The 15,264-nt window shown below is 40.1% G+C and overlaps 1 protein-coding gene and 1 long non-coding RNA gene across 2 annotated transcripts in view; one reads left to right on the top strand and one right to left on the bottom strand.

Annotated features, from left to right (window-relative positions):
- The window catches only part of LOC120566668, a 31,581-nt gene that overhangs the window by 2,905 nt on the left and 13,412 nt on the right, over positions 1-15,264 (bottom strand). Inside the window, exons 2-3 of the long non-coding RNA XR_005640444.1 lie at positions 14,802-14,883; positions 3,992-4,070 (exon numbers count right to left, since the gene is read on the bottom strand). This is a non-coding gene — a long non-coding RNA (uncharacterized LOC120566668). The remainder of the gene's footprint in view (positions 1-3,991; positions 4,071-14,801; positions 14,884-15,264) is intronic.
- On the top strand, positions 8,231-11,519 carry nkx3-2 (NK3 homeobox 2). The gene is made up of 2 exons (XM_039813233.1): positions 8,231-9,331; positions 10,140-11,519. Exons 1-2 carry the CDS (start codon positions 8,962-8,964, stop codon positions 10,562-10,564), a joined length of 795 nt encoding a protein of 264 aa, XP_039669167.1. The 5' UTR covers positions 8,231-8,961; the 3' UTR covers positions 10,565-11,519.

Raw genomic sequence — 15,264 nt, 5'->3', positions numbered from 1 at the left:
TGATCCAGCTGCTACAACGTGTTGGTTGACAAGTAGCTAACGTTAATGCTAATGCTTGGTGGATAACATTATTGGGTTACAACATCGTCCAACGCGCTCATAAAGTTATTAGTAGCATGATTGTTTTCACCACGGATGAAAGCAGCGCTGGGCTAACCCACGAATGAGTTCACCAGTAATGTTAACGTTAGCTGTATAGATAGACGACTAATCTAATGCTAATTTAGCCAGCTAGCACACCCCGGTCTGTCTGCCTCACTCCCCTGGTGCAAAGAGACTTCATTAGGGATGAGAGCTGACAACACAGCCGGGACATGTAGCAATAGCCAGTTACCGTTAGCCCATAGCCAGCAAACAGCCAGCCACTATCATTGCAGCAATCCTACAGTACTATAAGTACTATACAGCACTTAACTCCGGTGCCAGGGTGCTTATGACGCTAACGGCAGTTTAATGAAGCATCGGGAAACAGACCCCATATCAGACCCAGATCCAGATCCGAGTCACAACCGCAGCCATCCATAATGTTAGCTACGTCTCCGTTAGCGCTACCGGTGTTCATGCCGAAAATCTCCTCCCTGACGAATTTCTCCCCCCTTTAGCATTTATCTGTCTTTACAGTTAGCTAAATTAACCCGACAAAAGGTGGGTTAAGCACCAAAAGGAATAGTTAAGATTTAAGAAAATTGAAGGGGGAGATTGTTCCGGGCAGCTTAGAGATGTTCTGCTGCTGCACATTGGCCATCAACCGTCCTCGCCGTCCTGGCTGGAGATTCCCCCGGCAATCCCCACCCACACCTGTCTCTCAGCCTCGTTGAGTAGCTAGCTAGCGTTACAACAAACCCCGTCTGCCCGTTGTTGAAACCATCCAAAAGGGGACATTGACATGTGAAATAACCATAGCACAAAAAGTAAGGAAAATTGTGTTTTGTAGATTATTTCTCTGTGGTAACAATGCTTTTTGGCAATAAGTCTTATACCGTTGGAAAGCCTGTTTAGTTCCCTTTCAAATGGTTCCCCATTTGGAAGGAACATGCATTTGTGGGATGAGCAGCAGTACTGAGTATGTGGGTTGCGCCCATGAAAAATGTGTCAAATCTCCTCTGCCATTGCCCAACAGGTTATTTTGCTGTTGCTATTGACAGTTGTCACTTGACACAGGAATGTTATGTTCAGTGATGAGTCTAGATTCTGCCAACGGCAGTTGGATCATAGGGTCAAAGTGTGGAGAAGACGCAGAGAACGTTATGCTGATTGCTGCACCGATAGAGTAACACCTTTTGGTGGAGGCAGTGTGATGGTGTGGGGCGGCATCTCCCTCACTGGAAAAACGAGGCATGTCATTATTGGAGACAATCTCAATGCAGAGAGATATAGAGATGAGATTCTGCAACCAGTGGCAATCCCATATCTCCACAGTCTGGGACGAACTCTATCCTCCAAGATGACGACGCTCATCCCCACAGGGCGGGGTTTATCAGAGACTACCTCCAGAATGTGGGAGAGGAGAGGATGGAATGGCCTGCCAGCAGCCCTGACCTCAACCCCATTGAGCACTTGTGGGATCAGCTTGGGCGTGCTGTTTGTGCCAGAGTGACCAACACAACCACATTTGCTGACTTGCGACAAATGCTGGTTGAAGAATGGGATGCCATCCCACAGCAGTGTGTGACCAGCATGAGGAGGAGGTGCCAGGCTGTTGTGGCTGTGTATGGTTCTTCCACACGCTACTGAGGCTCCTGTTTGTGAAATGAATAAATTGTTCAATTGCCAATATGTCTTGTTTCTTCAAACTTCAATCATCCAATCCACAAAACACCAAACGATTCAATGGCAGAATAAGCGGTTTGGCATTGGCAGAGAAGATTTGGCAAATTTTTCATGGCCGCAACCCACATACTCAGCGCTGCTGCTCATCCCACAAATGTTCCTTACAAATGGGGCACCATTTGAAAGGGAACTAAACAGGCTTCCCAGCGGTAAGAGTTATTGCCAAAAAGCATTGTTACCACAGAGAAATAATCTACCAAACACAAATTTCCTTACTTTTTGTGCTAAGTTTATATTGTGATAGTCACTGTGGTTTTAGCTGCTGGCTAATGTTAGCTTGCTGGCTCACTAGCTAACTGGTCAGCTACCAATACAGATCAAATCAAGAAAAACTTAATAATGTTGGGGGAAAATGCAGCTATTTTATTAGAATGACATGAATAAACGTTACTAAACGTAACGTGAATAAACTTGAATGGGTAAACTCGTCCGTGAACAGATGCATTCTAACCAGCGAAGGTGTTTAACAATAAAAACTATATATCCCATAGTTCCACGCAACTTCCCAACGTCATCAAAAGTCCATGTTTACAATCCATTTTTTTGGTTGAGAGACCCCTAGTGGCAGAAAGTTACATATTGTACGTTTAAAGGATTCATCGATTAGTCAACAGACAAAGCAAATCACCAACAATTTTGATAATTGATTAATCATTTACATCATTTATCAAGTGAACAGGCCTCCCATGTGGGGAGTTTCCGCTTTTGTCTGTTTTATATCATCAAAATGTATCTTTGTGTTTTGGACTGTTGGTCGGACAAAAGATATTAAAATATGTCATGTTGAAAACCAAGATGGTCAATCTTAAGAATGTTCTGGCATTTCATGAAGACTAAATGATTATCGACTTCTACAAAAAAGAACCCATAGATTAATAGACAACAGCCCCACTTCTGTACTCTAAACTCTAACCACCTGTCAGAGAGGTAAATCTGTTAGCTGTAAGCTGTCTTTGACACCCACTTCAACAAAAGAAAAGGCCCATAATATCTCAAGAATGTCTAAATGATCCTTGAAGTTTTCATAACTACATCAACTCCCATGTTCAAAAGTGGTATTTCACATGTGACATGAAACCACTAAAAGGGGTCCGCTACTTTGAAGGACGTCTTTATTTAGGCGTGAGCGGAGGAGAAAGGAAGCCGGTTGCAGAGACCTGAGCAGCCAGAGACTCTTCAGGACCTGAGAAGCCTTTCATGATGTGCTTGAGCTGCATGCATTATCTGTTGCGTGCCAGAGGCGGCTGGAAGCTCGTTTGTCAGCACAGCAGAGCCGAAAAATAAACTATAAATCACGTCTGCACTATCTACACACATTAATTGGACTGTAACAGCAGGCTATCCCCCCATTTCTGCTCCTGTGTCTCCAGTAATGCAACCATTGCGGAGATGTTTTGAATAGCTTCCAAGAGACGCAGGAACTTCTCTCTGCTTGTCTCTTGCTTCCATTTACTGTATTAAGTGTTCTGTCCCAAGGGCTCTTCCATTTAGTGCTCCATCGCATGCAAGGATAATTTTTCTTTGGGAAAGAGGGTTCAATTGTAACTTAGGCAACTAAAAGCATACTTAAAGCTGGTAGTAACCCCCCCTTCCCTTTCCTTCCACTTTCCAATGTTGAGGTTGATTAAGGGTGCTATCATGGTTGATCTGATATTTGGTGAGAAATCTAGAGGGCATTTTGGAAGCATTTACTGCAAATGACTCTTGGCAGTGCCCTCTCATGTATTGCTCCATCTGAATACAATTTGGCAGCTATTCTCAAGTAAGAAGAAGGAGGGGGGGGGGTAGTACAGTATGGCGTGCTGTGAGCCTCCTTCTTCATACCAGCACGCAAGAAGAAAAAAGAATCCAAGAACTGTCATAAACACACCCAGGAGAGAGGGGAAACTGAGATGTTACCACGGCAACTGGCATGTTGCTGCATCAGACGTGATTTCTGTTTTAAACACCAGATTAAAGTTACAAGAAGGGGCAGGAAAAAAAGAGGAGCTGGTGGTGGGTGGAGGCAAACGTAATAGTCTAATATGCCATTAAAGTTTATTTCTTTACTGGAAAGGTCTTGGGAATTTCACCCCAGTGTTAAACTGGAGGATAGCAGACAAAGAGTCTGGGGATATTAAGGAATTGTGTCATTGTAGGTAGAAAAAAGGAGAAAATTTACCTTTTCCCGGCATGGCTATTATGTAGTGATCATCTCATCTTTCCATAACGGCAGGTTGTCACCAGCAGAGGGAGACGTCCTGTCCAGGAACAGCAAACCAGTTCAGCTTTATGTTGACTGCAAACACAAAAAGTGTCTCTTTTTTTCATTATATGTTCACCCAGCATCAGTGCCATACAATTGATTGATTAGTCCTTAAGAATTTCCATACATTATTAATCCTTTATCTCATTTATCAAGCAAAAATACCATAAATTCATAGGTTCCAGCTCCTCAAATATGAGGATTTGCTGCTGTTTTATACTGTATAGTTGTAGATTGAATATTTTTTTGACAAAATAAGACATTTAAAGACACCATCCTGAGGCTGTGGGGTCATGTTATGGGCATTCTTTCATCTATTTTTCAACATGTGTAAAGACTAAATGAGAATTAATGACACAAATAATCAACAGATTAATCAATAATGAAAATAAGCATTAGTTGCAGCTCTACACCTTATGTATCTTTCTATTTATATATATGGTGAATATTATTTAATTTCTTCCAAATGTGATTTGACATATACTGACAGACAGTTGAAAAAAAATCAAACAAAGCAGCAATACAATTTCCATTTTCTACTTTTAAAAGTATTGCTAAACTTCTCCTGCTCCTAATTATAATTCATAATAATAAAAATGCACCATATCCTGAATGCGACAGCTCATGGTATATCACTGTAATTCATCAAAGTCTGCAGCTGTGTTAGAATAAGTAAAGTACTGTACTTAAGTACATATTTTAGGTACTTGTTCTTTACTTGAGATTTGACATTTAATGCCACTTTATACTACTCCACAACATTTCTTTGAGAGCTAGAGTTACTGGCTACATGTGATCAGTATATAAAATATGAGGCAGCATTATAGATTAAACTGTATATTATGAAGTAGTTACAATTAGCTCCATCTCGACCAACTAAAACATTAAAGTAGCGCTTATATATTACTGTAATAGCTCTGTAATACTAGTACACTGAAGAGGGGTCATTCTGCATTCTGAGTACGTTTGATACTTTAATAAGTACATTTTGTTGCTCATACTTCTGTACTTTTGATTGCAGGACTTTTACATGTGATAGAGTATTATTTATTGTGTGGCTACTTTTATTTAAGTTGATTATCATCATACATGAACTGGCTTTTGTTACTGCCATCCCACAGACAACGTACTGACCTGAAATAGGCCACTAAATGTTACATTTTAATGTATTATCCATTCAATTATGCTTCCCTTAATTACAGAATGAAATGTCAGGAAATATGAGAAATATCGGGTGCAAGCTTCATATAATTTACTTAATTTAGAGTTGTTATGTGGTTATAGTTTCTTCTTTTGTAGTTTTTTCAAATAAATAAATACATACATTTTCAGTTGCTCAGATGATCACCTTCACTGTACTCTAAATAAGAATCCCATCAACCCAGCAGCGTATCTGTTTTAAATGCCCCTGCAGTTGTCTGAATGAAAACCAAGCTGCTGTTTACATTTCCTGCCACTTAGCTACTTACTGCTTATTACTCTTCCTCGCAGTGTGGTTACCAAAACACAGAGTAACCCGTGGAGCTCTGTTTGACATCACATTGATAGGCGCACACTGACTCACTTTGTTGGAGAATTGGCAGACAGTCTTATTTATTTTCCATTTTTTTTTCTCTCTGGGTAAAGCCGATTGTGTATACGGGTCAGTGAGGCTGGTTTTAGGGCAAAAGACAACAGTATGGTATGAAAAAAACGCATGAAGGACAGAGAGAAGAAAAACTTCTTACAGTACAAGATAATTTAAAAACTATGTAATGTACCACTTGTGTATTGGCCTTGAGTATATGAGTATAGTTTCTAAAGGGCAGGGTGTGTGAAAATATCCAGACGGTGTCAGTGGTTTGTGCTTTTTCCCAGTTGTGTTTTCATTGCTTGTGGTGATCCAGACTTTCATCCCCGAGGTCACATCCAGCCCCGAGACAATGCCACATCATTTCATTCAGTTCATTTCCACAGAGCAAGACCGTTCAACCGAGTTAGAGTGTTTAGGTGGTTTGCAGAAGTTTAAAAAAAGAAGCATCTGTCTTTGCAGCAGTAAATGATTTCAACAATGTCTTAATTTATAATAATAATATTAATAGTGCAGGCTCTAATGCACAGACTGAACTTCAGTGTGTTTTGACCCTAAAGGTACAAGATGTCAAAAAGTCAAGATGAAGAGGTATTTTCAGTGGCCACTAGATGGTATAATATATGCATGCAACGGGTTTACCCAAGGTGACAGCAACACTGAAGTTAGATTAATATTATGACAAGACCTGTAGCCAATTATTTATTTTTTTCTTTCTTTATTATTGTCATAATTCTGAGGACAACAAAGATCTCAATGAGCTCAATGGTTTATACACCACGACTAGTGCGTAGGCTAAATATCCCAAATCAAGTGCGAGGAGAGAAAATATTCATTTATTTTACCGGTCAATATTTAAAACACACGATGATTTAATGCGCCTTTTCATAGACTAAGACTTGTATTAGTAAACGCCCCATGAATTAGGCCTCAGGGAATTAGGAGTAATGACAAAGCTTCAGAGATTCAAAAAAATAAATACATTTTAAGTTTAAAGTCAGTGAGTCGTTAGTCTCTCAAAACCAGCTGTTACGCGCTTAGTCGCAGACGGTTAACAGAATATAGACTCAAAAGACGGATGCAAATGAAAACAACACCATCAAAATCTGTTGCACTGTGTTCAGCAGCTGATCTGCTGACAGCGTCATCGTCCATCTCCTGCACTGACGGAGGTTTTTTTGGTTTTTGATTTTTTTTTTTAAACCAAGTAGCGAACAGTTTAGCAGTAATACGATTATTATTAGTATTGTTCTTATTATTATCATTAGGCCTATGTCGTAGTTATTATATTTAAATGGTGTTAATTTATTACTGAATGCCTTATTTTATTAAACACTCGCATCGATGGCTACTTTAATTCATATTATTTATTATAGACCAACAGCCTGATTCATTTCACTTCATATATTTCATACATTAAATAATTACCAGTCTTAAGAGTTCAGGGTTATTTATTAAAGCTGGTTAAATTAATGAAGACTGCTAAAGCAGATGGAATGGAACAATACCACAGAAACACTTCATTATAAGAAAACAATTATTAGCCTTCCGGATACAACATGAAGGTATGAATGCCTCAAAGTATTCACACCCTTTTCTAATAGTCTAAGAAATCAACTGTTATTAAATAATAGCGGCCTTATATCAGCTTAATAAAATATCTCCCCTGCGCGGTAAGACGAGTAAAACCTTCTTTTAGCTTATGTAATTTACCAAAATATAATCTTAAAAAAACATTAGAATTTTAAATGGTTGAATGAAAAAAAAAACAGAAAAGCCGTGAGATCTGCTCTGTAGACTGGCGACGTGAAAAACGACAGAGGTCACGATCCGGATCTGCAGCGACAGATGAGTGTCCACTAAAACCCCCGAGACAAAGCTGAGTTCCACACTTCATATTTAATAAAAGCAAATGCTTAATAATCCTCATGTTCGCCATTATGACGTTTAGAGGTATATAAACAGAGGGTCAATATGTAAAAGAAACAAACACGCTGTCCTTTTATGCTACAAACAAGGAAATCTAAAAGTGATTTATTATATACAAATCGACTTCTTTTATATGAAGTCAACTATTCTAATAGTAGAAATAGGTCTTTTCAGCTGGTTCAGACTGTTTCTTTTTTTTTTTTTTTCAGAAAAATAAATCAGTGTTAATGGGATGTTGCACAGGCTGACTGGTGCTAAAAACGAATATATAACCTATTAGGCATATCAGCTATTTTTCCTCGTCTAATGAAACCGTTTTACATTATAAGTCAACAGTCAGTCAAGTTACTTGTTTTTTAAACTCATATTTAGACAATATAAACAAGCTGAGGCCTACCTGGTCATGGCGATCCATGATGCAGGCTGCCAAGGAAGGGACCAAAGTGAGCACTTCGATGACTTAAAAGATTTAATGAAATGTAGATATAGTATATCGGTAACAATCTGACACACGTTGTTCAGTCCAAAATGTTACCAAATAAAAACCGTTACATTACGCGTTACGCGCCGGACTCCCAGCAGAACTGTTTGGATGATGAAGGGTTAAGGTTAAGTTGAAGGAAAAAAAAAAAAAAAGATGTCATATCCTACGAATTTATTGTCCTGATGCTGCATTCAAGTGATGCACGGAAAATTTTATTTTCGGCTTGTGTTGCTGGTAAAATCGGTTTTCTTGCCTCTCAGACTTTTACGCACGGGACTTTCTTTTTCTGACGGCATCAACTTTGAACATTAACAGCACAGACCATTATGCCCTTTAACCAAATTAATCATAAATCAACAATTAAGTAACAACAAGCCATGCAGAGAAACAGTCTGCTCTCCTGTTTTGGAAGAACTTTCAGATGAAATAGTTTGTGTGGTTGCAACCTGCATGCCAGTTCAGCCTCCTGTGAAAAAACTTCGATAACATTTCTTTAACTTTTTCCCACCCGGTTGAAAGCAGCATGACGTAGTTTACAGTGCCCAATCGTGAAACGTCTTTCCTCCTCTCCGGGCCAATAGGAGGCCACGAGGAGTGCCTGTCAGTCACAGGTAAGGGTGGATGGTAAAAAAAAATTGGGTGAAAAGGGCCAGAGACTGAAGCGAGCCCGAGCTGATGGCAGAGCTATGCGGAGGAGCAGCATCGTGCCTGCGGATGTAGCAGAAACTTTCCACGGCTTCTCCAGCAGGGATGCGACCAGGAACCAACACTGGAGGAAGTAAGTTAAGCGATAGCAGTGCTCCACTGAGGGAGTAGCCTAAAATGCGGATGAACTGACATTTACTCTTCTACCCTGGCCGGTTAATCAACTTCAAGAACCGAGCAAATTTCTCTTTTTTGAAAATGGCCGTTCGTGGTAACTCGCTGATGCCTTTCTCAATCCAAGCCATCCTGAACAAAAAGGACGACAGCAGACACTTGCCAGATTTGGACATGTGCTTCTCCAAAACGGCGTGCTGGAAAATATTTGGGGAGATGAACGGCGGGTCTCGGAGAGATGATGGGGAAGCTTGTGAGCCGACGGACCAGAAAAGCTACGACTCAGACTCGGGACTCAGCGATGACAACGACAGCAAGACTCCAGGCGTGTGCAAGTCAGAGAAAGACGGAGACCCTGCGTCGGATGTGCTGGAGGAAAGTTTGCAGGAGGAGACGGACCACGAGTCTGCAGCTGCGGAAAACGCAAAGAGTGACAGTGAGCCCAATAATGCAGGTGAGTAGGGCTGAAAGACTAACATGCGATTGTACACAAAACAAAAATAAAGTGTGGCTCTCTGGTTTTAATAAAACTTAATTATTAAAGACTTAATGAAAGTTCGGACTAGATTCGAACAGATACGTTTACAGTGCATGGAGTTGAGTACTCTTTTAACAGTGCAGTTTGACCCTGTTACAGTTTCGCAGAATAATAACGAGCTCTGGTTGTGTTATTGTAGGATATCAGGTCTATTTGCAAAATCGCTCCGCATGCCGCAACTTTTACGCACCAATTGTCTATAGTTTTACGAATGACTATTAATGGATACCCTGTCTTATATAGTCGATCTGTCACTATAGCACTAATTGTTATGTATTCTTTGGAGTCATCAGAGCTTTCAGGTAATTTATTCTGCAATGGCTCGATTTAAGTTTGTATAAAAGTTCAAAACTACCAGACTCATGCGGTTAATTGAATCATATTTTAAGGAAACAAACTCCAACATAATACTAAATAAACATCTGCACATGCGGTTGATTTCACATGCTGTTATGCCTGGATGAAAACTCTTATCAGACATTTTCTACTTTAGGCATCCAGTGACATTAGATGAAGTCATGGAAGTTCATTTCGAACAACTTGCTAGAAAACTGAAAGCCCTGCTGTATGTGCACACTATGATTCAATTTGATTTGTCCCTTTTTGTTTGAATCAGTCACATCCAAAACACGCACCGATCTCACTTGAAATCAGCATGTGTGATTCCAGCTGCATTAAAAAAAATAACATAATAATGTTGCATCTGCGTGTCTCCCTCTCCCAGACTCCAGCACCCTGGACGAGAAGAGCCTGGCCCAGCCCAAACAGCGGAAAAAGCGCTCCAGGGCCGCCTTCTCTCATGCGCAGGTTTTCGAGCTGGAGCGTCGCTTCAACCACCAGAGGTACCTGTCCGGGCCGGAGCGGGCGGACCTGGCGGCCTCCCTGAAGCTCACAGAGACTCAGGTCAAGATCTGGTTCCAGAACCGCCGGTATAAGACAAAGCGCCGCCAAATGGCTGCCGACCTGATGGCGTCGACCCCGGCAGCCAAGAAGGTGGCGGTGAAAGTTTTGGTGCGGGACGACCAGAGACAGTACAGCCCGGGAGAGATCCTGAGGCCCCCGCTGCTCTCCCTGCAGCCGTCCTACTATTACCCCTACGCCTACTGCCTCCCTGCATGGACACTCTCCGCATGTGCGGGGAATCAGTGAGAACTCGGCGACTGTATTTATTCATTTTTGTTTGATTATTCTGCTCCCAGGAAATCAAACTAACTATACTTGTTTTCTGACAAGAGGATGAGACCTGAGGGGACTGTTAATCTGCTCATCGTGTTGCTCAGGCCAGACCAGGGGTGCCCAAACCGTTTTTTTTTTTTCACATCCTCAAATACTTAAAAACTACACCTCCTTTCATTTATTAAGAGTCTGTCCCGAGGAACCCCGTTAAAGAAGACATTTCTAATGGTTTATAGGCTATTAAATCATAACTGTCTGAACTGTAGGTGAGCGGGGAGACTGGACCTCCTTATTAAATGTCAGTATGTTAACCTCTAAAGGAGTGACACAGTAATTACATAATAATAACTCGGAGCCCCTCAAGGACCTCTGACGCCCCCCGGACCCCACTTTGGGGAGCAGGCGGCCTAAATAGACTGAAAATATCACCTTATGTTGGTTTATATTTTACATGCGCCTTCCTACCTCTGCAGTGATTGGAAATAGGCATATTCCATTGACTTTTCATACAACTGTCTTTATTACAGGTTGTGTTTTTGTTTCTTGCTGTGTTTGTAAAGGTAAGATTTCAGCACTTTTTTTTTTTTAAGCTATATCCGTTACATTACTTTAATGTAAAATGCATTATAGTGTGGGCATGTACAGTGTCAGACTGAGAGGAGGCGGTCACTTGTGTTATTGGCCTGAAAGGGATCTCGTGGCAGGAAGCAGACTTTAAAACAGACCAGCTTCTAATTGAAATGTACATGTGTTATGTGTGTTAAATGATTGTTTAGATCGAAAAAACATTAAAACATATCAGGCATCACTTTCATTTGGATGCTATTTCATTTTAAGGTTTTAGGCTACAAAGTGTAGCATAATATTGGGACGGAGACGTTTTTCTGTAATATTTTACCAATAGGCTTATACGAATATAAGTTATTTACAGATGCACTGGTTTACAAATTATCTTTAATTTGTCAACTCAGTGACTAAGGAAGAAATACAAAAGCACATTAACTATTAGCCTATAGTGCTTAAAATTATAACTACTACAACCTGTGTTTTTACAAGCCTCGCTTTCTTGTAGAAACGGATACAAACAATGTTTTACACAGTCATCTCAAGGTTTAAATAAATTAATAATTGGCCTACATATAAGACTGAAACGGCTTATAAATACTTCATTAATTGTCATAGTTTCATTAACAGGCTGGTTTAGGACAGCTTTTTGTGTTTTGGGAGCACATGCCAAATATGCAATAAATAGAAACGCGTTTATTCATCCATTTCTTTTATAGGCACCAGCTTTATTTTGCGCATTTTCGCGGTAAAATAGGGTTGTTGTTGTTGTTATTATTATCGAAACTGTAGCTGTTTCCCCCTAAATACCTAAACTTCCTCATGATGTTCGTGCTATACACTCAGACCTTATTGGTGTCATCTAGGCCACTATGTCTTTCTTCTCAAACACACCTGTCAAACAATGATGAATAGCTGTGTGATTCCCGGACAGGGCAAACTGTCAGCTATACCTATAGGACTGCATGTCAACACAAGGAGAGGAGTATTCCGGGGTTAAGGAGGCCCATGTCACTGCGCCTAAAGTTAAGTCAAAGAAGGAAGAGTTAGCAGATCGCAAAAAGCATATTTTATCCTAACATTAAAATAGTCTATGCTTTAAATACTGGGAATGAATTATTACGGGAGTACCCTGTTATTCTGTCTCCACTAACAGCCTGGATGTTAAGTCGGGGTCAGCAGGGAGCTGCCGTAAATCAGCCATCCATCTTTGGCCACATCCCCTACAGACACTTAACACCGTCTATGGGATGCTGTAGCCTATCAGTAATATAAAGGCATTAAGGTGAGGGTAGGCCTAAATAAAGAAGACAGATGTCCAAGAAATCACAATTTTTACAGCACAGCCAAGTTGTCACTTCTATAAGATTAAACATGGACAATGAAAGCAGCATAAGACAGGTTACTGTCATTGCAAAATTACGTTTGGTAACTTCCAGTGACCAGCGGCAAGAGCACCGAGCTGCTCTGCGGACACAATGGTGGACATAACTGGGAACATCTGTATTTTAGCCCTAAAAGCACTGCGCAATGAACGCACCAACCAACACCCGGGCATATGCAGGTTTTTTTGGCTGTTCAGTGCCTCATCTTCAAAAGTCGTCACGAACGGCGCCTATATAAAATCTGATGTCCTTGATATAGGTATAGCCTATAATGCCATCTCCAGCAGCAATATGATGCTGCTCATTGGCTGCTCTGAGGCTTGAAGGACAGAGAGGGCTACTTAGGAGTGGGCCGTCCCACATAACTTCCTTTCTTACCTGCATGTGGAGAGATCTGATATAGCCTAATATAGGGACGTATAGTGGCTGTGTTTCCTTTCAACCTGCGATGCAAACACCCCCATCGGTGTGCATTTACCCCATCACAGCGTCTCCCCGTTATCCCCCATTTTACGTGTAGCCTACATGGGAGAAATAGCATAATGCATTTGTAACTGTAAACCATATGTTGACTGGATTTTCTTTCCTGAAAAATTCAAATCTATTTTAAGGGGAAACTACAACAGGCATGTAGGTTTAATTTGCACCCTATTAGCCTACACCAAAATCAACACGCTCGTTTAGGAAGTTTACGAACAACCAATTTTGTCCATAATAGGCTATTCAACAAAAAGTAGCCTAACTATTTCTCGATTATTTTTTTTAATATATTTTAGTCGTTTCGACTATAAGGCTAAATAGTGATTTCAAAAAAGAAACTGGAATTACGGTTAAAATTGTGATTTATTTTTACCCAACAGGCATTTCTTTCATCGCCAAGACACATCTACATATGATTTCTTTGTTATTTAATTTCTGTTGAAATTACAGTCACGAGCTTTCTTTTCTGGCCTAAACTGATTTATGCTCCCGTAAGAACTTCAGCCGCGTGCTCTTTACTGAGCAGTAATTATTTTGCAGAGTCTCCACAGTTAATATCGATCAGAGGAAATTGGCATTAAACACTTGACACGTTATACAACAGCCACTGCCTGTCGGAATCCTTCTTCTCACATACTGGCATGTATTTGCGTCTTCTTCTTTTTGTGGCGACGCGACAGAAAGTTGGGAAAGTTAACAGAATTGTAAAATGCCCTGATGTCTCCTTTAACGGGTTACCACCAAATTACACAAAACGTTCAATCCTATTTCCTCAAAAAGGCTGTGTAAAGTTGATTTTCAGAGACTACAAAGCTATTCTACATATTTCTGAATTTGCTGTTGTTAATATTTCTCTCTTTTTTTTTTTGAGGTAGCCTATTTCAAGATTCACACTACAAGAAATGAACATTCAAGAAACAAGTGACACGATCACACCACGAGGTCTGTTCTTATTGAACAAATTAATAACGGGTTCATTTACTTTAACATCATTTATTTTAGTAGCAAAACATAATATTTCTCCCCTGCAGCTTCAGATCGTAACCTCTGAATGCTTAATAACCTTTTTGTGTGTAATGAACCATCAAACCAAACATTTAAAGTAAAATAGAAACAGACCGATATGTAAAATGTGTTTAAATTCGTGCCCACGGGTCAGTTTCCATGTGTTTTCATTATTGTTTATTTTGCACCACAATGTACAAATATCTTTGTACATGTTGAATAGTGCGCTACCTTATGGTCTTGATGTGCATAAATGGTATTCATCAATATTTCAAGGCAACTGAAAAACCCGTAACCTAATGGAAATCTCAGTTCAACGGCATTGGACTTTTTTTAAAGTCATTTTCTATAAATATTGATGAATTTTGTATGGTCTCAGTTTCTGTGCGTTTTCGTGGAACAATCGAGCCTAATAGCCTATATACTGTAATAACAGTTAATTATGACAGGATAAAAGGTCCATCTCTTCTTTCACTCCTGTGTATTGATTCTTGTTTCATTTGGCTTTCTAATTCTTTGCTCCTGAAGAGACCAAAATAGCTTACTATCTCCATCTAGGCGATAAGGTCACGCAAAACCAGAGAAATGAAAAGAATTAGGTCTAATTTAAAGACTTTTTCAAACCGATGCTTCTCTCTTCGCCTTTGGCCTTGATCGTTTCAGCCTACAACCTCTTTTAAAAACAATTAGGCTAGGCTTAATTTCCCTCCAAAGCTTTCTGTCCGGTTGGGGTTGCTGCCAATCACACCCTCATGAGCGTGTTGGAGTACACTGACCTGACAGTCACTGCCACCTGCTTCAAAGTGGCCCAGGTGCAAATTCCTCTCCATCCCTCATGTTGCAGCGACATCCTTCCCTCTGCAGTGAAAAGCAAGTGTGAAAGACGAGGACCGTGGTAACCTTTGGGTTGTACAACACTGAAGCTCACATTTTACAAAAATATTACAAAAGCCTGCATATAACATGAAAACGTGAATTAGAAACAACATACTAAACACACTACCTAACATAATTGCATGACAGAGTGGAATTTGAAGGGAAAAGGGTAAAAAACAACAACAAGAACACTTAATTTATTTTGTGTGATCATTCAGTAAACAACTTTTGGGCGACATCACTTCAGCTAAAGCTCACACAGTTGAGAAAAAGTTTTATACAGCGAGATATTCTTGGAAATACCTTTGGATCCATTTCCACAGGTTATAGATAAGAGCTTTTAATGGTAAAATTATTGCACAA

This window comes from Perca fluviatilis, chromosome 10, assembly GCF_010015445.1.
Source record: "Perca fluviatilis chromosome 10, GENO_Pfluv_1.0, whole genome shotgun sequence".
NCBI classification, from domain to species: Eukaryota; Metazoa; Chordata; class Actinopteri; order Perciformes; family Percidae; genus Perca; species Perca fluviatilis.
Note: the sequence above shows the minus strand (reverse complement) of the source record. Positions and strands in the feature narration are given on the sequence as shown.